General features: G+C 40.7%; 1 protein-coding gene across 2 annotated transcripts; it reads left to right on the forward strand.

Annotated features, from left to right (window-relative positions):
- The first annotated feature begins 1,988 nt into the window (after positions 1-1,988).
- On the forward strand, positions 1,989-18,721 carry BIVM (basic, immunoglobulin-like variable motif containing). Of its 2 annotated transcripts, XM_054973670.1 has the most exons (10): positions 1,989-2,076; positions 5,529-6,129; positions 7,535-7,661; positions 9,539-9,634; positions 9,746-9,850; positions 10,458-10,552; positions 12,990-13,122; positions 14,133-14,216; positions 15,637-15,733; positions 17,360-18,721. In XM_054973670.1, exons 2-10 carry the CDS (start codon positions 5,646-5,648, stop codon positions 17,651-17,653), a joined length of 1,515 nt encoding a protein of 504 aa, XP_054829645.1. In that variant the 5' UTR covers positions 1,989-2,076; positions 5,529-5,645; the 3' UTR covers positions 17,654-18,721. The 2 variants fall into 2 exon arrangements, with proteins under 2 accessions (XP_054829645.1, XP_054829646.1); XM_054973671.1 differs by lacking the exon at positions 5,529-6,129.
- The last annotated feature ends 3,903 nt before the right edge of the window (positions 18,722-22,624 follow it).

A 22,624-nucleotide genomic window follows, 5' to 3' on the forward strand; every position in this document is an offset into this window, starting at 1 on the left:
GATTCCCCACTCCTCCACTTGAAGCCAGCTGGTTGACCTTGGGCTAGTCACGGCTCTCTGGAGCTCTCTCAGCCCCACCCACCTCACAGGGTGTTTGTTGTTGTGGGGATAATCATGACATACTTTGTAAACCGCTCTGAGTGGGCATTAAGTTGTCCTGAAGGGCGGTATATAAATCGAATGTTGTTATTATCCCGTGTTGGCCGAGAAAGATCTTGACTATCCTGGGCTGCCACAGACTGGGGGTAAGGAGACAAGAAGTAATCATGCATTTATTTCTGGTATTCTTTCTATACATACCTACTTCCACAATTTTTAACATGATTTTTCTATCCTTACATAAGTCAGAGTTCAATAGTAATCATCTAAGGAAGTGAGCTCTAAAAGCTCCTGCTGGAATAAATGTTGTGAATCTTTTAAGATGCCGTTGGGCTCCTGGTTTGTTTTCTGTCCTCTGTGGACCTACTGCAGAAGATAGCCAGGCATAAGCGGGAGGGGGGATGGAGGAGACTTTTGTACTTCAGTTCATTATCCTTTAAAAACATCAGGAATGCGGCACCCTACCAGAGTTCTTTGCATACACATCTATTTAAAAATATTTATATCCCGCCTTCCCTCCTAAGAGGCTGCTAACAAAGCAACAGTTTGCAAACACATAACATAAACACAATAATGCTGTTCACAAATTACAGCGCAAGCACACACAATCCATTTAAAGTGTACACTTAGTTATTCTTTGTATGAATGTTAAGTAAATATCATGTTATAGTCAGCACATGTGCAGCTGAATGTGTGATTCAAACCACACATTTATCCAGGTACATTTATCTTGGTTTCATTCATAAAACGAATGCATGTTGGCTCTTGCTTACAAACACATTCAGGCAGGATGCCCATGTGTTCACTACAACATGTGAAAAGGGCTTCTCCATCAGCAAGATAAAAACAGCACACAAAATAAAAACTGTACAGTCCTGTGCAGATTTACTCTTGTTTAAGCCCATTGAAATCACTGTATGTGTGCCTTAACTCTGATATACACCTGGCCTGCTGAATTTCTAACAAATATATTTTGTCAACGTATATTGAAAAAGTTTTTTTCCTAAAATAGAGTTTAAAGAACATGTGTTCAAGGGGCCTAGGTAATCGAGAGACTAGGATTGCTCTCTTCCATGGCAAGACAGTTTGAACCATACTTCCTCAGAATGCAATGTAGGACTCCCAGCAAAGCTGCACCAAGGCTCCACATGCCCTCTGCTTAACCATTGTGCAAACTCCTTACAATAACGGCCAAGTCTCTGGAGAGACAGCACATACATTGTCTAAATAAATTATAGGATTTGAGTCCAAGGACACATTAGAGACCAACAAGATGTTCCAGGCTATAAGCTTTTGAGAGTCAAAATTCCCTTCTTCAGATACAGGGAAGAGTGGAGATCCTTGAGCCTTTATATCCGTTTGGGGGTGAAGCAGAGGAGAGAGTCAGGATGTAAAAGCACAATGCATCTTGAGCAGAACAGAAATTAGCATCTGTAGCGACTCACTACTAGTGAGATAAGAGTCTTATATCTCTATTCGGCGGCATTGTGTTTTTTAATGACAGATGTATGCTCATTTATTCTTTTGCCTAGGGACTGACTGGCTGTTTGTCCAATGAAGGGAGCTCTGAATCTCAAAGCATGCACCCCTGAAAACCTTAAGTACCGGGCGCGGGACTCAAATCCTGCTGTTCACCTGCAGACCAACACGGCTACCCGCCTGAAACTTTCTAAATAAGTAGCCCCAGAAGAAGACCCCCCAGCCTTCACCCTCCCCATCAGCCTCGCTGGTTCTTTCTGCAGGAACGCGCGCGAGCGAAGGGGTGTTTGCGAGGCAACCAGGCCGGCCATGACAGCCTCCTGCATGCCAAGGATTGGACGTTTGGGCCGCCCATAAGCCTCCGGGAGCGGGGCGGGCCTTGCGTGAGGCGGCGCAGGTGAGGCCGGGGCTCTCCGCCGCTTCCTTTGGGCAGCGGCGCGGGCGGCGGATTCCCTCCACCTCAGCCAGCTGTTTCCAGTCATGGCCGCCGCTGAGCAGGTAACGGCGGGCGCGGGAGCTGAGGCGGTTTCCCCTCAGGCCTCCTAAGCCAGTCCTGGTGCGGAACGGCTCGGTAGCTTCCTTTACAGGGGAGGGGGCGAAAGCACTGAGGAAGCCAGAAAACCCCTTGTGCTAATGGCCGCCCACCGCGATGGAAAGGAGAAACCCCCGGGGAGGGGGGAGGTTTCCGCGTTTGCAAAAGCGGGATTAGGCTGAATTTTTGGACGGTTTGCCGCCTGCTGCTAGCAGAGATTCCTAAATAGGGAGCCTCCATGTTCAGCGGAAGTCTACCTGTCAATACAGAATACTCCAAGGCGATCAGGCGGGCAGTGGAGAAGTGGGAGAGATCCTGCCCTAATGCCCTATTACACACGGAGGCATAAGGCTTGGGTGCTGTTAGGGTAGGGGACTAAATGGACTCATCTGGTGGGGTTATTCGGAGGCAATTGAGATGTTTCCTTTGCTTGTGATTTGAAAGCCTTTTCCTAGTTTAAATAAGTTCTAAAACACAGCTCCCCCCCCCCCGCCTGCCCCAACCTATGGTCTAAATACATAGTATGAAATTTTGGCAATAGTGTAATTTGTATTTTTCCCAGTTCTGTTGGCCATGGATACTTTACAAGGTTCAAATAATTTTAACAATATAATTTTAACATTTAATAATGATTTAAAAACTTGTAGCCTCTCTTCGCTCCATCTAGATAAGCAGCATTATATTGGTTGTGATAATATCTTAGCTTCTTTCCTCTTTCCCTTTTCTGTTTTCCATATCTTTAAAAGGCTGTTTATAGAGTTGCCAGATGTTTACAGAAAAGGGCAGTCAAAATAACCAAGGGGTTCAAGCATCTTCCGTGTGGTAAATTTTTTTTAATAAATAGCCTTCTGAATTTATTTTTCTTCTGACTCAGAACAGCTGAAGTATTTAGGATTGTAGGACTTAAACTGGGGTGGAGGGGGAAGGTGTGTAAAGGCGAAAAAGATGTGTAAAATAACAATTGGTGTGGAGAGAATGTGTGGCTGTTTCTCCATATTATAGTAGCAATGGTCTTCCTGTGGAACTTTTAAAATCATTCCTAGGCAGACAACAAACAAGTATAATTCTACTTTCTTTTCAACATGCAATTAATATATGGAATTTCTTGCCACATGGTCTAGCGAGGGCTGCTAAAATTAGATGGCTTTGCCAAAAGGATTAGATAAATCGACAGAGAAGTTTACCAGTGACTGGCAACACGAACAAGCAAACACACTCCTCTCTGAGGTATTGCTTCAATAACTAAGTAAGACTAGTAACAGACTGAAAATGGTTGTGTGTGTGTTCTTATATGTATTTTGTAGGTATAGTTCTATAGGAGAACTATAGAAATTGGTACTGAGTAAAGATAATATTAGTGGTATAATAGTATTTATATAATGCTTCTGAGTGCTCAAAGTACTTCACTGGTATAATTTTGTTAAACATGATAAAAGTAGTAGGTTACTTAGGGAAATTGAGTTAAGCAGTATCAGGATGGCTGCATGTTAGGTTCTTCATAGATCCAGAGGAGTTAGCTGTGTTAGTCTGTAGTCGCAAAATAGTAAAGAGTTGGTTAGTCTTAAAGGTGCTACTGGACTCTTTACTATTTTAGGTTCTTCATACAATCATTGTTGCTTTGAATCTTTAATGTAAGAGGACATTCTTTCATTTTTTTTAACAATTGGCAATCTCAAAATGTGTTACAACCTGGCTCAGGGTGCCTAACTTAATTTACAGAAACGTGAATACACAAGGGATAAGTCTCAGATCTAATATAGTAGTGCAAAAAGTGGCTATTAGTTGTCATTTTCTAGAGTGGCAGATAAATATATTATAGGGGAAAGTGTCAGTGAAGGGCTTTTGTTTGACATACAGTGCTTATCCAAATATGTGCACGTACACACACAAGAAAACTATACATGTGTGTTGAACACATGCATCACTATAACTGTTGTAGTGATACGTGCTATAGATGAGCAAAAGAAAGTGGCTCTGCCAAACCTCACCACTGCCACTGCTTTCTGGCTCAGAAGCATTTAGCAGTTCACTATTAAAAGGATAAAATACAATGACGAACCATGGAACATTAACTAAACAGCATTAAATAATGCAACAAACATTGAGAACAACATCAATTTTTAGTTGTCTTCAGTTCAAGGCCTTCTCGAATTAAAAAAGTCTTTCCTATTCCAGCAGACCTATAGAGATAAGGTCTGTCTTCTTGGTGTCGAGAGATCCACAACCTGTAGGCTTCAGGTTCCCACCAGCAGGACTTCAGACAGTATGCCGTATCACAGAAAGTCTCCATTTCCATCAGTCGCAAAGCACCAGCAGGTCAATTATTGTGGTGTGAAATATTGTACAAAAGCTTCTGCGAGACGTCTTGAAACGGGAATCTGTTTTGCATGGCAAATGTCCTTTTGTTTCCCTGTGACATTTTGAAACCAACAAAATTCTCAGGGTATAAGATTTAAAGATACCGAACTAAGGGAGCTTTGACTCTCAAAAGCTTATTCCCTGAAAATCTTGTTGGTCTTTAAGGTGCAACTGGACTTGAATCTTGCTGTTCTATTGCAGACAAACATGGCTACACACCTGAAATTAGTCTCCCTGTGATGACTCAAAATGTCCCTGGAATATACCAGCACAAATAATATCTTGTCTGGAAAGCACTTTCCAGGGATTCAGCGGTCACTTATTAGAAGCCATTTTCAGAACTGCCATGTCATAATTTTTCAGTCACTGCAGTCCTGGAGTTGTCCTGGAAACAGAATGGAAAATCTTACTTTATACAAGATATTCTCATATATCTATCTATCTTAGCTAGATGGTAAACTGAGGAGAACTGTGATCTGATATCCCGACGTCTTTAATTTTCTTCAGAAGTAGCCGTAAGGGCCCTGGTTTGGGGCTTTGTGTGCTATTTTTGTAAGAGAAACTCTCCCCAAATCTCCCCAACTATTTTTGAAGCATCATTAAAAACCCTTTAAATCACATTTTACCCTGATTATGGGAAGAATGCACCACATGCAATCCTCTGATACATTATCACCATTTTGTCTGAAATGTGTATTTTCATTTCCAGAAGAATCCTTATTTTTCCAGGATTCTGGTTTGTGCGTACTGATGCTGAAAATAATGTGTTGCTCTCATTTTGTATGAAAGGGATCACACATTTAGCGGGACCACATGTGTGTTTTCCCAGTATGCATGGTAAAATATACAGATATTTGAGGATGTGATCCTCAAATATCCTACCTCTTTGAAATTCTGTACAATAAGACACAATTTGTCCGTTTTTTCTTCAACGGATGCCTCTTAGGGCACAATGAGGCATCCTATGAAGACAAAACTGACAAAGTGTGTCTTACGGTATAGAATTTTTGACATGCATGTTCTGTCAGCTGAAAAATATATCAAGGTCTCTTTATTTCAGGAACTTCAAAATCATCCTGTGAATTTGGAGACAGCGATATAGACAACATCTGGGACCAAAGGAGTAGTGGCCCACTGCCTTATTACTGTCAAGAAAAAAGCTTTATAGACTCGTTCAATGCCTAACATTGCAGACTCTCACTTAGAGAGTCATGGTTCTGGAGAAAATGAGCATGGATCTGGAAAAAAAACTTCAGAAATTAATCATCATGGTACCATAAAACCATTTTGTGCTTCAGGTACCTCTGTTGCTTCTTTGAGATCCAGCGGAGACAGGCATTATCCGTGGGGATGTCCCGTGACTCACACCAGAGAGAAGTTTTACACTATCTGTTCAGACTATGCTTTTTTAAACCAGGTGACATCTATTCGCAAAAGCCCAAGTGCTACAGTTGGTGCCTGCTTACAAGACAATGCTGCCTTAAACGTTGGAATTAATTCTTCTGGTTTTATTGGCATTCGAACCGATGCATCGGACATAGTTTATAATGAAGATGCTAACCTGGAAAGTTTGTCCAGTAGTCTTGGGAAACTTCCACTGGCATGGGAAATTGATAAATCTGAATTCAATGAGACAGCCCCAGATTTGAAGAACAGAGCAGGTACATGCATAATTCTGTTTATGCAGTAAAATGGTTCATGAAAATATCTTTGACTCAGAACATTTATGTATTCAGCTTCCTATGGCTAATGTATATGGATAACATTTTTAGTCATATTACTCTGGTTTTGACAATATAGTAGTGTACAGTAGAGTTCATGATCCACGAGTAACTTACTTGCTATATAAAAACTTAAAACCTAATATGGACCCTGCTCACAGGCTTATAGTCTGAAGAAAATAGAAACAAGAATTAGTGACATGAACAGGTGATCATTTTTACCAAGCAGGTAGATACGCTCGTGTAGTGTAGTGTTTAGAACACTGGACTGGTACCTGGGAGACCCAGGTTCAAATCCCCACACGGCCATGGAAGCTTGCTGGGTGACCTTGGGACAGTGGCACACACTCAGCCTAACCTACCTCACAGGGTTGTTGTGAGGATAAAATGAAGAAGGGAAGAATTTTGTAAGCCACTTGAGGTCCCCATTGCAGAGATAAGTAGGGTATAAATGAAGGAATAAGTAGGTGGCTGTGTTGAGGTCTGTAATATCTTCTACTTATTTTTGTGATGGTTGACCAGGGCAGACACAGTAATGTCTGCCCTGAAATGTTCAAATCAGAATTTTTAGAATGGTGAAATTAAACAGAAAAAGAAGTGTCATAATGGGGAATGAGTACTGTACTCAGCTTTAGCTAAGCCAAAGGGTTTACAGAAGAGGTGGGTTTTGAGAAAGAGTTTGAAGGAAAATAGTTGACATGCTGTAGGAAGGAGTTCTGAATCACAGAAGGTTACCAGCTCCTTCTCTGAAACAACTTGAAACCTTTCTTTAACAGTGATGGCAAATGTTTTTGAAAATTGTTAGGCATGACTGACTTCAGTAGTTCACACAAAAGTACTAGAGTACATAATGCCCTTACCTTAAATAATACTGCTGTTCTATCTTCCAGATATTGTTTAAGTCAGAAAACTATTTTGGAAATCTGTGTGAAATTTCAACTCATGGTACTGTTTTTTTGGTTAGTCTTATTTAAAGAAGTGTAATAAAGGGCATAAACCATCATTATTGCTATATGTATTTTATGCCTTGGCAAAATCAACAGTCCTCTAAAATCTTCATTGTAGGAAGAGTCTTTAAAATGTGTTCAGAGCCTTCTGACCATAAATCAATGGTGTGTATGCATGTGCTTTGCGAAAGTTTTTGTTCATGTATTCCTACCTCTATTATGCTTTCTGGATATGTTTCTTCTGTACCATAATTCTCTGCCAAGCCTTTCTTGCCTTTCCAACAGAACTCTGTTTCTGACAAGATTTATTATTGCATCTACAATAAACAAATTAAGCATTTTTAATGTAATAGATTGTCTGGAAGTTATTGATTTATTTTAATAATCATTTTTTGCAGGTAACATGAAGAAGCAAGGAACAAAGAAATTGTCTGTAGAAAAGAAGAGTAAACAATACAGAGATTGCCCGCAGCACTATGCCCTTGAAGAAATAAAACAACGAAAAGTGTTAGATCTTCGAAGATGGTAGTACTCAAATGTGACCTTTACTACTACTGCAGTTTTGTGATACTTTAGCTGAATTCTTAACACTACTTTATTTTATTTGTATTGAATGTCATTCATACTATAGGGAGAATGCTCAGGTGAGAGTAGTTTTTAGCCCTCTGGAGATGAGATTATGACCAGTGAAATCTGTATGTGTAAAGGGGGAGAAGCTATAAGCAGCCAATCCAAACCTATGCACAACCACAGGCTCAAAAGCATAATCTGTGTTTATAGAAAGCATATGCCTGTAAGTAGAGATGGGCACATTGGGTTTCTGATTCGGGTAAAATACCCGAATCAGTCCCGATCTATAAAGATTCGGAAATCCTGAATCAAAGCTTTCCGAAGCGTTCGTAATGCTTCGGAAAGCTTCGGGGCTGAGTTTAAAGGGCCCCTTTCCTGCCACTTGCAAATGGCGTGGCCCTTTAAACATCACCCCACCCCCCAGCCCCACCCACCCCCCACTTACCGTTGCCTTTCAGGGCCGCAGAGCGGCGGAGGAGGCGGAGAAAGCCCTTCCTGCCCCTCAAATGGCCGCTGTGGTGGCCATTTGAGGGGCAGGAAGGGCCGGAGGCGGCTGCTCCAGCCTTCCCCACTGCCCTGCAGGCTCAGAGGAGGCAGTGCGATGACAGAGGAGCCGGCTCGAGGCCATCATAGCCTCGTACATGCTGCCGCCGCCACTGCTGCTGTGGCGGCAGCGGCAGCCCGCTGCCCAGCTGATCACCCTCCCCTTCTCCCTGACGGTCAGGTAAAGGGGTGGGGGGTGGAGGGGTTTCCCCAGGGGTGTGTGGGAGGTGGGGGTGGGGGAGTTGCTCCCTCTCACTTCAATATGCTCCGAATATTTACGGAGCATACCGAAGCAAGTAAATACCAGAATACCTAAGCGGCTTGCACACCCCTACTTATAAGCTGCATACTTGTGATCTGGAATGTTCACAAAAGCACCATTCTTTGTCGCAGGAATGTAGTTGGGGTATGTACATTTCCTAAACAAGCAAACTCTTTGTTCAAAATCTGACAATTGTGTAGTTGGAAAGGCTAGCATATTCACAATACCCCCCCCCCTCCCCAATGTGAACAAAATAGTTGCATTCCAAGTATCATGTTACTATGGCAATGCACAAGAATCTGGCTAGTTGCTGCACTTGTGTGCATAACTTGTTCCTGCTTCCTCTCTTGTCACTCAAACATTTGTTACTTGTGGCCTGGTGCCTGGATTTACCACATTTTCCCCCTCAGGTTGGCAATCAGTCAGGTTCATACAAAACGAGTAAGGGTCTACATTAACATAAGGTCTAAACACAGATATATTTTTTTTAAAGTTTAGGTCTTTCTATTTTAGCCTTCTGTCATATTAAGGTTAATCAACTTTTGTTAATGAGTTTTTAAAAACAAATGCAGTGCCCTACTCATTCATCCATTATTTTTATGTCCTTTTACCCAACTTCTGGATTCAAAAAAGCGCTACTTTGATTTCTACTTGAACTGTTTTTGACTGTAAATTACCTTGTTGCATTTAGATGCATTTATCTGTTCTAATATTGTTATGGTTAGTAATGTAAAAAAATCCTTCTATAACCTGCTTTTGGTATGTTGTTGTAGAAAGGCATGATTTAAATTCCCTAAACAAATAAAATGAACTTTTAACTTTTTCCCTTATTTTAAATTAGGATACTGGTTCTCTTGAAAGCTGCCGGCTTTTCAGTTGTGAAGTAAATTCTACAACTGAACATAAGTGTATGTTGCTCTGTATATTTTATATATGGTAACACTGAAATTAGAAAATATTTTTTCCTATATGTCAGTTTATAGTTATAACAAAATCTTGATGTGACTACTCTAATAACTTTTCTTAGGTACTGTATAAGTCGGCCACAATATAAGACATCCTGTGGCATTTCTTCTCTGGTATCTTGCTGGAATTTCCTGTATAGCACAATAGGAGTAGGAAAGTAAGTAATTCCTACAGAAACTATTTAAATATATTTATTTGGGAATATGTCTTACTAAGATGCACCCCAATCCTTGATTATAATTCTTTATGTTCTCATTTTTCTACTCAGCTTACCACCCATAACTCAAGAAGAAGCTTTACATATATTGGGTTTTCAACCCCCTTTTGAAGAAATTAGATTTGGTCCATTTACTGGCAATACTACTTTAATGAGGTAAAATGATTGAAATGTGTCATTATTATGTGAACTGAAAATGTTTTTATTTTGCAGATATTTGTATGGGTATCCGTATTACTCTGCAGAACTCAGTTAATTGGATAAAGCCTTAGTGGATGTTTTTGTTCATGAGTGTTAATAAACATTGTCAGAGTTTCAGGCGAAATCTGTATTGCGATACTTCTAGCAGGGACTGGTTGAGCTGCTGTTACATCCTGTAAGGTCAGGGCAAATGAAAGTTTCTTATTGGCTGAGTTGCTCTGATGGTGCAAAGGGGCAAGATAGCCAAAGAAGCTAGGGGAACTGAAGGGAGGGAGGTTTTTTCCTTATTGGAATTGTGTGGGGCAGAGAAGAATGTTGGAAGAGCCTAGGAGCAGGAGGAAAGCTGGGGGACAAAAGGGCAGAGGTGCTGTGGTGAGGGTATCTGGAAAAAAACAATCCAGTCTTTTGCTTTACATTTATGGTGGCATTCTTATTACAAAGAGACTAAGCTTGAACACATGAACACCTTCCAAATTCAGATGGGCAGAAATAAAGGGTTAAAATGTATTGACAGGTGACATTTTAACATTTAGATTATGAAATGCTATACTTTTCTTTTCAGGTGGTTTAGACAAATTAATGATCATTTCCATGTAAAAGGATGTTCATATTTTCTGTATAAACCTCATGGTAAGAATAAGACAGCGGGAGAGACTGGTAAGTATCTAATCTTAGAGATTCTTTTCACAACAAACGTGTTGCAGTGTAGTAGTCCCAAAACCAGAGAAAAATAGGATGTGTGTCTGGGGCAGGGGAGAGGGACTGCAGGTCATACAGAAAGTAATTTCTGGATTTTGTAGCATGCCTTTTCTTTAGAAACTTCTTCAGGAAACATACTTGTACAATTGCTGGCTGCTGCACTGAACCTTGTCCTCTAAAGGGGGGGGGGGCTTTCCTATTGAAGTAAAAGAAAAGGCAGCTGGGTTTCCTTCTGCTCATTTCATCTGTGGTCTTTTCATTCTCATGTGGCCCATCTGGTAAGCAGCTTGACGAGACCAAGATGACAAGCAGTCTTTTATTTTTCAGTTAACCAGAGAGTCGGAACAAGTGGCAAAAAGTGGCACTCTTTCTTTGCTTGGTCTTAGATAAGATCACATGTATGCAAGGAGGTAGCAGGGTACAAATAACAAAATGATAATAGTGAGGCAAGTGCAACTTCCTTTTTCCTACAATAATACCTGTTACCCAAATAGGAGGTCTCCTTAATTAGTTGGGGGAATTAGCATTAAAGAAGACAAGGTTACTAGGAATCTCCATCAATGTTTACAGGGATTATTCCTATAGAGAACGCTCAAATAAATCATGCAGATGTTCAACTAGAAAGGGATTTTTATTAAAAAGAAATAAAAGACAAATGTACAAAAAACACACACACAACATGCATACAAGGCTAATTAAGAAAATCAGGGAGGAAAATGGGAGAAAACAGTTTCAGGGAGTGCGATAGTTACCAGTCTCGAAGAGCAGGGGTACACAGAGGCAGCAAAATGACCAGCATTTCATGAAGAGGAGTCTCAAGTGATCTTGAGGGTGGGTGTATGGATCCAGAACACACACACGGCTGGGGAGCCCAATTATAGGGCAAAATTCTCTGGGACAAACTTGACATCTTGCTTTCAAAAACAATGGCTTAATGGTTTGTCCGGAGGTAGAACAGTAAGTGGGGAGAGGTTTGATGTTTCCTATCTAGGTTAAATTATAGGTGAAAATATTGCTTGATGACCTAATAAGCACCAGATGGGAAAAACTACCAGGTTTGCTGAATATCTTTGAGTAGGGTAGGTGGTTGAGGGGGAAGTGTAGCAGGGCATCGATGGGATTAGACAAGGGTTTTGTTAGAAAATCTCATTATCTCTGTCTCTCCGGGGTGTGGAGGGGCCATCAGTCAGTCAACCGCCTCTGACTCATGTTTGGGTAGTTTTTCAGGCTCCTGCCCAGTTGGTATCTGCTCTGGGTCAGGCAGTGCCTTGGACTTATGAGTAGAGATGGGCACGAACAGCAATATGAACAAAAAAAAAGCCACGAACAGCCCAATCTGCTGTTTGTGAACAAGCTGTTCGTGAGGCCCTATTCTAAATGAACAGGTGGTCGTTGCAAGCCTCGTTCATTGCTGTTCGTCAAGCCAGACAGTCTGGCACCTGCAATCAATTCCCTTGGCAACTTAGGCAGGGATTGTCTGAACTCCTGCTGTTGCCCTGGAAACCCCAATCTAAGCCCAATTTAGCTTGATAGGCAGGTCTTCCTTTCAAGTGTGGAGCTCTAAATTTGTTACAAGGGAGCAAAGATCAGGGGGAAGGGGGGCTCCCAGCTCTGGTTTTGCAGACAGTGAGGGAGAGAAAGTTGCTGTTGGCATTTTGAGAGAGAGATAGGGAGAGTGCATTGGAGCTTGAATTTTCTTTGTGTGTGGTGGGATAGGGATCTACCCCTTCAAGTTCCAGGGCTGCTGCCAGGCTCTGGGGCCAAGCTATTATTTATTATTGGTACCTTTCCTGCTGCCTGCTCAGGTCAGGTTTCTGGGAGTGGTGCAGTAGGGATCTTGATTTGGATAATGGCTGGAGGAGAGCCTGCTGTTCCCCATGAACAGCCAACCACGAACATGTTCTAGGGCCATGTTTGCGGTTGTTTGTGAGTCCCTGTTTGTGGATGGCAACGAACAATGAACATCATGTTCGGTTTTTTTCCTGTTCGTGCCCATCTCTACTTATGAGGCGTATTTCTGATGTTCCATCTATAAACTGCCCTCTTAGTGTGAGGAAGGGCTCTGACTGCTAACATATCTTCCTATAAAATACGATGCCATATTTGAACAGGCACAAAATATGAACTTGTTAGAACAAAATATAGGTTATCTGTGGACCTCAACTGTTACAGATTAATGTGAAAGTCAGTAGAGTATGTTGAGTCAAGACATCTGTGGGTGAGTTGTCATCTGGGCATAGTCCAAGGTGCTGATTTTGACATAAAAACATAAATGCCTTGGATTGCATTGTTGTCTATGCTTAATTATACACTGCATGGGATATGAGCATTATCTGTCCTTTCTGATCAATATCGACCTTGTTTGGCAATGAGTTCTGATTTTTTTATTTTGTAGCTTTTGGAGCATTGTCAAAGTTAACACAAGGATTGCAAGATGAATCAATGGCCTACATCTATCATTGTCAAAATCATTATTTTTGCCCAATTGGATATGAAGCAACCCCAGTAAAACCTGCAAAGGCATACAAGTAAGAACGTCATGACTTATCTGCTCCTTTTATGTCCAAGATTAAAATGTGGGCTACTTTAAGTTCTTGTGCTCTGGGAAAATAGATACTTTTGCAGGTGTGAATTCTGGAGCATCACTTAGAAGAAAGAAAGGAGAGATAGTGTTGAATTTTTCCGTCTTTTCCCTTTTTCCCTAGTCTGAACTGTTTGTGTGCTAAGTGTCTACATACCTTGTAATAGGGTTTCTTCTTCTAATGCGTCTGTCCTTGATTTATTTTTTTAACATACATATATGCATATTAGTGAAGGATATAAGCTTGCTTTTGTAGCACAAATATAAACAAAGGCTATATCAAAAGCAAGTCAGTCCCTATGGGAACTTCCCAAGAGCATCATATACCCATTAAAAATAAGCAGTTGTCTTGTGGCATCTTAAAAGTGCAACATGTTTTTATTCTGATATAAACTTTCCAGGATGCATCTGATAAAGTGGGCTCTAGTCCACAGAAACTTATGCTAGAATAAAAACGTGCTAATCTTTTTAGTGTGTTGCATGACTTGTTTTTGAATCCAACGGTGCTCTTATGCTAACATAGTGGCACCTTGGGTGTGTGCGTGTCCCATTCTTCCCTCCTGTTACAGATTCCATGTCCACCCTGTGTTATTTAAGGGGGTCCATTAATTCCTAGGAGCAGAATTTTGGAGGGTGGAGTAGGAGTTCTGTTTTGTGTGTGCAAAGTGCCCTCAGTGCACAGCTGACTTATGGCAAGGCTTTCAAGGGAGAGACAGAGGTGGTTTGCCATTGCCTGCCTCTGCAGAACGACCATGGACTTCCTTGGTAGTCTCTGACCCAAGTACTAACCATGGTTGACCCTACTTAGCTTCCGAGATTTGATGAGATCTGAATAGCAGTAAGCTGTATCTGGAGGGAGTTTTGTTATACTTGCAGTAATCTGGTTCCCCTATATTAACAAAAGTTAGTCCTGGTATAAATGTGTATGGCTGTTTGTTTGTTTGTTTTGTACATCAGAGGGCCTCTCTTACAGCAAGAAGTTGAACATTGGATACTGATTGGTGAACCAAGCAGAAAACACCCCACCATTCACTGCAAAAAGTAAGTTAGCACATCCTTGTGAGTTTACTAGATACACTTGTGGTAAAAATTTAAGATACATAGCGTTTTTTGTAGAACGGTTCAAAACATAAGTCATTTCTCAAGCATGTTTTGAATTTTCCAAGTGATGATAAACTTTAACTGCTTTACACAAAAAACGGAAGCTCCTCTGTGATCCTACCTACATTACATACCTGTAAATTCATTTTAATCTTAGCTGGGAGGCATGTTCTTCGAAGACACTGGATTTTATTCTGTGACATATTCTGACTCCAGAACTTTCCTCCTACACAAGCATTTTTCAGCTGACTTAAGAACCTTGTATCAGTGGTGTAGTATCTTGCATTGGCAGAACAGTCATAGGATATAACCCAATGTCTTCTCTAGAACATAGAAACTTCCAGGTTTAACTGTGTAGCATTATTCAGTGTCAAGAAAAAATTAAGATGCATGGGAAATTTAATAAAGCTTCTTTTGGTGGAAAATATATATATATATATATTTTACAATTGGCTTTAAAAAAAAATCTGTGGAATATGACGTGATGACTGTTCATAGTCTTGTCCTTTGTTGCAAGAGAAGAACTATGATTGTCATGTATGTTCTACTAAACTCTTGCTTGGGTCTTATTTTTCCTCTGTGTTCTCCTGAGCAGTCTGAAACCATAAGGCATATAATTTTTTATTTGCTTCAGCTGGTTCACCAGCTACAGCCATTTTTTAAAAAGTGTAATCTGACCCTAGTGATCCACACTGTGATCACATCCAAGTTAGATTATTGTAATGCACTGTACCTGGGACTGCCTTTGAAAATGGTTCAGAAATTTTGGTTGGTCCAAAATGCAGTGGCCAGGGTGCTGTCGGGTTGTTACAGGAATGGTATCATGCCTACGCTGAAAGATCTGCACTGGTTACCTATCTGTTTCCAGGCGCAATTCAAAGTGCCAATTCTTGCCTTTTTAAGGCCCTAAATGACTTGAGGCTAGGATACCTGAAGGAATATCTCCTCCCATACTATCTGGCCCGCCAGTTAAGATCTGCCTCTGTACCCCCAACTTCAGAGGTCAAGTAGGTGGAAGTTAACAAATACAAGGTGTGGTGGCACCTTGCCTTTGGAATGCCTTGCTCGTTAAGGCTCACCTGGTGCCTACCTCCTTAAGGTTTACCTGGTGCCAGGCTAAAACACATATTTGTTCCCAGGCTTTTATTTAGGGGCTTTATCTTAGCTTCTCTGTGGTATGACAGTTTTTATGTTGCTTATGTCCAATGGGTTGTGATGTTTTTAGTTGTAAGCCACCTCAAGGAGGATTCTGAAGAGGCAGTATAGAAATAAATAAAAATAACTATTTATGTATTTGCTGCCTTAGAATATGCATGTTAACTATACATAGGATTTATAACCTTTTCATCTTACTGTGCAGGTGGGCAGATATTGTAACTGACTTAAATACTCAAAATCCAGAATACCTAGACATTCGACACCTAGAAAGGGGTCTTCAGTATCGAAAGACAAAGAAGGTAAGATTGATTTACATCAATGCAAAGTTGTGCATGTGCTTCCTGAAGTAATGTTCATGAAACTTAAGTTGCTTAGCTTTAGGACCCTAGCAATGTGAAAGAATCATTGTGCGAAGGACTTGACAGGAGAAAAATTAATCTCTATTTACCTAAGCGCATGCAAGAAATCAGAGAATCTAATAGAAGTGCAGTTACATCTAATGATTGTCAGCATTTTCTATACCTAAAATAAATGGACGCCAGAGAAAGAGTATTGGTGTCACTCTCCAGTTACCTAATAAGAGAGATAGAAAATACATGTATAAGACTAAAGGAGACAGATTAAAACGCCCCTGAGGAAGTCTGTGGGACGAAAATCAGCGTTTACAAATAGCCAGCCCCAATTTGGGCGCCTGCGTGGGAATGCCAATTCCTCTGGCAACAGCAACTGATAAATGCAAGCTGTAAAAGGACAAGCTGCAAAAAGAAAAGAGCATTACTATGAATGGACCCTTAATTACTACAGTGTATAAAGAATGAAAAAGAATGGATTTTTAATTACTTAACTTGCTTCAGTTATCTGGAGTCATGTCTTTATTTATGTAAGAGTAACCATTTGTTACTTTGAAAAAGAAAAAAACTTTTTGACCCGGTTGGGGTGTCCCCTTTCTGTTGTTACAAAATAAATGGAAGAGCTGATGTGAATAAATTAGGGGGTTATTTCTTCATGGCAAATATTTTTCTTAATATGTCACTTTCAGCTAAAGTTGGCTAAACATCCCCTATGCCTGAAGTGCTGTTATTCTTTTTGACTACTTTTGAAGAGTCTGCCACAAGCATGCCTTCTGTGACTGCTCTAAAGATATAATCGGTTATCTTAGAATTATTCTTTTTGCAACCTTTTCCTGGTTTGCTTTTTGTAGGAAGATGGGAGACTGAGGGTATTGTTTCACCCCAAATCAGATTTGTTGAGGAGCAGAGCTATTCTGTATGATAACTGTATGCTTTTATGCCTTTGCGCCCTATAAGGAAGTACAGAATCTTACCTTGGAGCCCACCAAAACATTCTGCAGAGAGAAATTCCCTTCTCCATCCACTGCAGCCCAAAATGCCCCTTGAGGTATTTATTTACTTCATTATGCCCTGCCTTTCTCCCCAGTTCAGTCTGAATGCCATTCTCCTCTCCTTTATTTCATCCTCAAAACAATCCCGTGAGGCAGGTGTCACTGGCCCAAAGTCACCCAGAAGGCTTCCATGGCACAGCAAGGATTTGAACCTGGGTCTCTCAGATCCCAGTCCAACACTCTTAATGACTACACCACACTGTATGGTCTTGGGGAAAAGGATAAAATCATAACACAAAGACTATGGTATCAAAGATAGTCCTGCCAATTTTAGAAAAACAACTTTTCTTAAAAAAAAAACCCTTTTAATGTGTAAGGTTAATAGTGGCCTATTAGTGGCCAATGTTTGAAGCCTCCCTCCAGCCTAAGGAGCCTTCTTCCTACCAAAACTGCTCTTCTAGCAGAAGAGCTTCTTGAGTTGGAGGAAGGCTTTGTATACTGGAGGAACTGCCTTCACCCTAAGGTTGGATACTGTCTGGTATTTTTTATGTGGTATTTTTTAATGTTTTGTCTTGATTTTTAGGCAGGGGGAAACCTTCATTGCATCATTGGTCTTCAGAAGCTCCACTGGCAAAGGTTTGGTCCCTGGAATTACCCATTTGGAAATAGTAGGTCAGAATTGCATGTACAGTCCCAGCCGCAGGGTATAGCCAAATCTGAAAGTGAAGACAACATCTCAAAGAAGCCGCATGGGCGTCTGGGCAGATCTTTCAGTGCTGGCTTCCACCAAGAGTCTGTCTGGAAGAAGTTGTCTCATCTTCATGAAAGACGGAGCAGTGGCTTTCAGAGTTACACAGACTATGATGGGAATGACTAAATGGAGTTACTTGTGCAATTGCTGTACCGTGAAATATATCTTTATGATGTGGCGAGGTTTGTTATGCACAGAGGATGAATAGAGAGGAACTTGCAGTACAGGATACAATCTCAGCAACATTTGTTGCATAAAAAAACCTGTGGATAGTTGTGTGTGGGATAATGAGAAGTGTTTTATTTTAGCGCAAAGATAAGCACAGAATATTGTACACTTACAATCCAGTATAATCAGCCATTGATCTATGTTCAGACAGTGAATACAGAACAAATCTAGATCAAAGACAATGGGGGTTATTATTAGACAAAATATGTAATATTAAAGCATGAGATTTGTTACTTTTCAAAATTATTTATTGCCCATATAGTGACCAATGGCAGTAAATGTATAGAGTACATCTAGTTTTTAAACAGTTTTCAGTAATGCAATAAGGACATCATGGTCCACTTCTGAATTTACAAAACCAAATGTTTGTCAAACTTCTGACATTATTTGGTGGTCTCCAGTTGATGTCTAATGTAACATAGTTCTGTATGACTAAAGTTTGTTTGCATTGACTGGAGGGTGCCTTTCTTAGCAGTTGTAGGTTATAAGCCCAGGGACTGTAAGGGCACCTGCTTGTTCCTTTTTGAGATTAGGCAGAAAACACTTTTCACTGCCAGGTGTATACTGGTCGAGTACCTTTTTGTGTGAGTAAATTGAATTAACTTCACATTTGGTGAGCTGCTTTGAAACAAACCTTCCCACCATTGTATTGTTTGGACTACCAAATGAACGGCCCAAATTGCAGACTTCTGTTTTACCCCCCCCCCCCCTCACACATATATTCACATTTTCTAGATACTTTTCACTTTGTTAATTGTTCTGTTGTTTAAGAAAGGGGATACTTCAAGTGCCGAAACACATTGACAGCCCCAGTGATATACCTCTTTGGCCAGCACACTGTTTGTATCTTTTCAAATGATCATGTTAAATAGCTTTATTTAGAAGTATATTTTACTCTCATAAAAAATAATGAAAATATCAGTGGGATCAAATGTCATCTTGTTTACAACATAATATGTTTATAGGTTTGCAGTTAACCAAAATTGGAAACTTGCAATGTTTTTTTTTTCTGTTTAATAAAATTATTTTCTAGTTTTATCATTTGTGTATGGTCTAAGAAAGTTTCTTACTGAACAAGCTGGTTCTTCACAAAACTTTATTTTCTTTATCGGGAAGAACTCCCATTGTATTAAATCTTCCCCTAACAGGGAATAAATAACTGCACAACAAGTAAAAAACAGTATAGTGGCGGTCCAGTTACCTGACCTGCTGTGATTGAGCTCACCTAAGGAATTTTGCCAGAGTTTCTTGCTTTGAAGCCATTTCTGTTTTCATGGAAGAAGGGATGCTATAGCTTTGGTGCCGTTTTCTGCCTCCACTCCTGTAGAGCTGGATAGCTGAAAGTGATTGGGCTCAGAGTAGGTGGCAATGGAGTTTTCTGATATTGCTGCTTGTCTTGCTAAGGGAAGTTGCTTAGCGCTGGAGGCATAACCACTGTGGGTATGGTTTCAGGGAAAGCAGTACAAAAAATCATAAATATAAAAGAGTGCATAAGTATTTTCTGTTGCCAGCTTTAACGGGTAGTATTTGACCCTTGCAACCAATTAACAGATTAAGTGAAACAAATCATGCACGTTTTTAGAATAATCATTACAAAATCTTTAGGAAATGAAATGTCAGTTTTAAAGGGTTTGATTTCTGGTTACTGCCCTGTGGCGCAGAGTGGTAAGCTGCCCAAGCTCTGCTCACGATCTGAGTTCGATCCTGGTGGAAACTGGGTTCAGGTAGCCGGCTCAAGGTTGACTTAGCCTTCCATCCCTCTGAGGTTGGTAAAATGAGTACCCAGTTTCCTGGGGGTAAAGTGTAGATGACTGGGGAAGGCAATGGCAAACCACCCCATTAAAAGTCTGCCAAGAAAACATCGTGATGCGACGTCTCCCCATGGGTCAGTAATGACTCGGTGCTTGTACAGGGGACTACCTTTACCTACTGCTAATTACGTTTCAAACTGTGGTTTTAAATATTTTAACAAAGAGCACCATATTAGCATTTATCCCAGGGCTGAGGCTGATCTTAATGTAACCAACATTTAAGGTTGGTGACAATGGGGCATGTCATTGAAATTCAGGGTAATGAGAATACCCCACGACCTGTTGCTCACTAGTACATTTATTTATCTCAAGCAATTGCTTACATCTTCCTGATTCATGTTACCTTTCGGTTTCTGCCTTGACTAGTTAAATTGGATCACATGGGAGGAAGGCATGCTTTTAATAGGCTCTGTGGGCAAACATTCAGGACCAGAGGTACTAGCTGTTTCAGCACACAGCATTTGAAGGGTTAGTAGCATGATTGATTTTTATAAGCAGTTGTTAGGTGTATTGGATGAAAAGAGAAAATGAACTTTTCCTAAATTTTTGTAGAACAGCTGCAGGTGGGTACTGTGATCTGTGGTATGCAAGTCTAGCTCTTCCTTAATTGTAACATTGCTAGTCAGGAAATGGATTCAGGGCTAGACCGTATTAGCGACCTAGTGCACCATCTGGCCCAAGGTAAGCTCTTGTGTATGGTCTGAGGAAGTCTGGCACGAAACATGTTTGTTCTTTGCAAAACATTTATTTGCTTCATGGGGAAGAAAAAATTAGTGTATCTTGCATCCTCCTTATCTCCCCAGTGGGAACCTAAGAGTGGTTTACAAAAAATGAAATACAATGTCAAAGCAATATAAAGTATCAAAAACCTTGGCCTAGTACTTACCATGTTAGTCCAAGTTCACGGACTGTGAGAAGAGTGGACAGCTGCACAGTGGGGCAAGGTTAATTGCTAAAGCAATCAGTAATGTGAGGGTCTATGACTGTAGAAAAATCAAATATATATTCCAAGTGAGGTAAGGCTTGGTGCTTCATGCTACTGGTGAAACTTCTAATATTTAAGCAGAAGGAATAACAATATACCAACAGTTGGGAAATAGGAAGGGGGTGTCTTTTGGCAGGAGGCTAAGCAAACCAACTTTAGATCCTTCAAACTCGGATATTCTCTGCACCACAATAGATCTTCTAGCTCCCCTGCAGCTATTTATGCAAGTGTAAACTTTATCAGTTGACAGCTGCCCATTCATCATGTGTTTAAACTCTTACAGGTTCGGTTTATAAACTAGAGTTTTCATCACTTCAGGCACCTTGCTGATAGAAGAGGCATTAACCTCTTTTCCTGTAACGCAATTGTATGTGGGGGTTTGGTCCTATGGCTCCTGATGATGAAATATTAGTGCTCAGGTACAGCAAAGCAAGACTGATGGCTTTCCCCGTGTATAGTCAACACCTTGTTTGCAATGCCGGTGTATATGAATTTGCTTTAGTGCTATAGCAGGGGGGCAGCCTTCGTGGGAAGTGGGTGCAAGTAGAGTCCGAAAGTGGCACCTCATCTTTGGAATTCCCTCCCCCTTGAGGCTTTCCTGATGCCCACTTTCCTTTTAAGCCAAAACATTTCTTTTTACCCAGGTTTTTGAGGTCTATCTTTCAAAACTGTTTTAATGGTCTCTTAGCCTGAAGACGCTTTTATCCATATCCAATTAGATTGCAGTTTTATGCGCTTTTATGCCTTGGCTTGCTTTTATTGGCATCTTTTATGTGTTTATTGTTGTGAGGTGTGATGAGCAGGTCTGGAGAGGTGGCATACAAACTGTCTAAATACATAAGTGCTGTTTATCAAGTAATAGGGCAGTAGGTGACTCTGGCTTTGTGTTTAGCCTGCTAAGTAATCAATAGAGTGGCACAGGAGAAGAGCAAGGAAAAATGTAGGCTGTTCTACGGTTTCAGGTGTTTTAAATAGGAAGCTGAGCAAACTTCAGTAGAAGTGGAAGCATCATTGCTAGAAATACGGAAAAAACTCTTTTTATTATAATATATTGCTAGACGGAACAGTTTCAAGGCCATGTACCCAGCTCTGCAGAAGGCTAAGTTAAGACTTAAAGAGTTAAGTATGCCTCAAGTACTGATTCGTCAGAACATGGTTACTCATAATTAGCGATTGTATCGGATGCCTGTGAATGGAGTTTGGTATCTCTTAAGTTCCCATAAGTGATCCTGAGGTCCCATTCACATGTTAAGCATCATCTCACCTGAATTTTCCACCAAGGTACCTTGACCTTGCATTTATTCCTTGCTCTCCACCGTACCTGCTGATGTATAATTATTGTGTTAGGCTTCACTTTTTCGAGGGCATGTTTTAAAAAACATCATGTGCGGAGCAGCGCTAAGTTCTGGTTTTACTAGAACTCCCAAAATATTGTGTCTGCTCAAGGCTATGCCAGCTGAATCTCCCAGTTGCTCTTCAATCATCCCGTGACTATAATCATAAAAGATCTTTGCACGTCAGATATTTAACCTTATTAAATCTGCCCCATCTCTACTCTCATTTTAAAACTGAAATAACCGAAGGTGCGACTTAATGCCATGCTCCTAGTCAGAAACGTTTCTTTTAAATAAAAATGTTTTATCACCCCTCTTGAGAAAGAGTGCAGTGTGAATGGAAAGCTTGCACGCCAGGGCTAATCATAGTAAAAATGTGGTTTTACTATCCCCCAAAATCTTTAACTTGGGTCGAGAGATATTGGATATGAACCACAGAGGTCTTTGGGGTGCTAAGCGCCTATAAATGATCTCCTCTTATGGCTGCAATCCTGTCCACGCAAGCAGAATAGCTATCTCCATTAGAAGCAGCGGGATTTAACTTTCTAAATAAGGCAGACAGAAAGTAGGCGTGTAGTACACACATTTTACTCGCGCTTGATATTTTGGCATATAGGTTACTTGCACGCTTCTCAATGCAAGGAAATTACAGAGCCTGGTGGCTCAATCAATAAGAACTACGTTTCCCAGCAAGCACTGCACTGTAAAAATGTGCGCAAGCGCAACAGGAGCAGCCCCT

Source organism: Eublepharis macularius, chromosome 3, assembly GCF_028583425.1.
Source record: "Eublepharis macularius isolate TG4126 chromosome 3, MPM_Emac_v1.0, whole genome shotgun sequence".
NCBI lineage: Eukaryota > Metazoa > Chordata > Lepidosauria > Squamata > Eublepharidae > Eublepharis > Eublepharis macularius.

What these genes read in the sequence shown, in the direction of transcription:
- BIVM (XM_054973670.1), top strand. Translation starts at nt 5,646, where the DNA reads ATGCCTAACATTGCAGACTCTCACTTAGAGAGTCATGGTTCTGGAGAA. An exon ending in GTGTTAGATCTTCGAAGATG is followed by an intron (nt 7,662 to 9,538) that starts GTAGTACTCAAA and finishes AACTTTTCTTAG; the next exon opens with GTACTGTATAAGTCGGCCAC. An exon ending in AAACCTGCAAAGGCATACAA is followed by an intron (nt 13,123 to 14,132) that starts GTAAGAACGTCA and finishes TTTGTACATCAG; the next exon opens with AGGGCCTCTCTTACAGCAAG.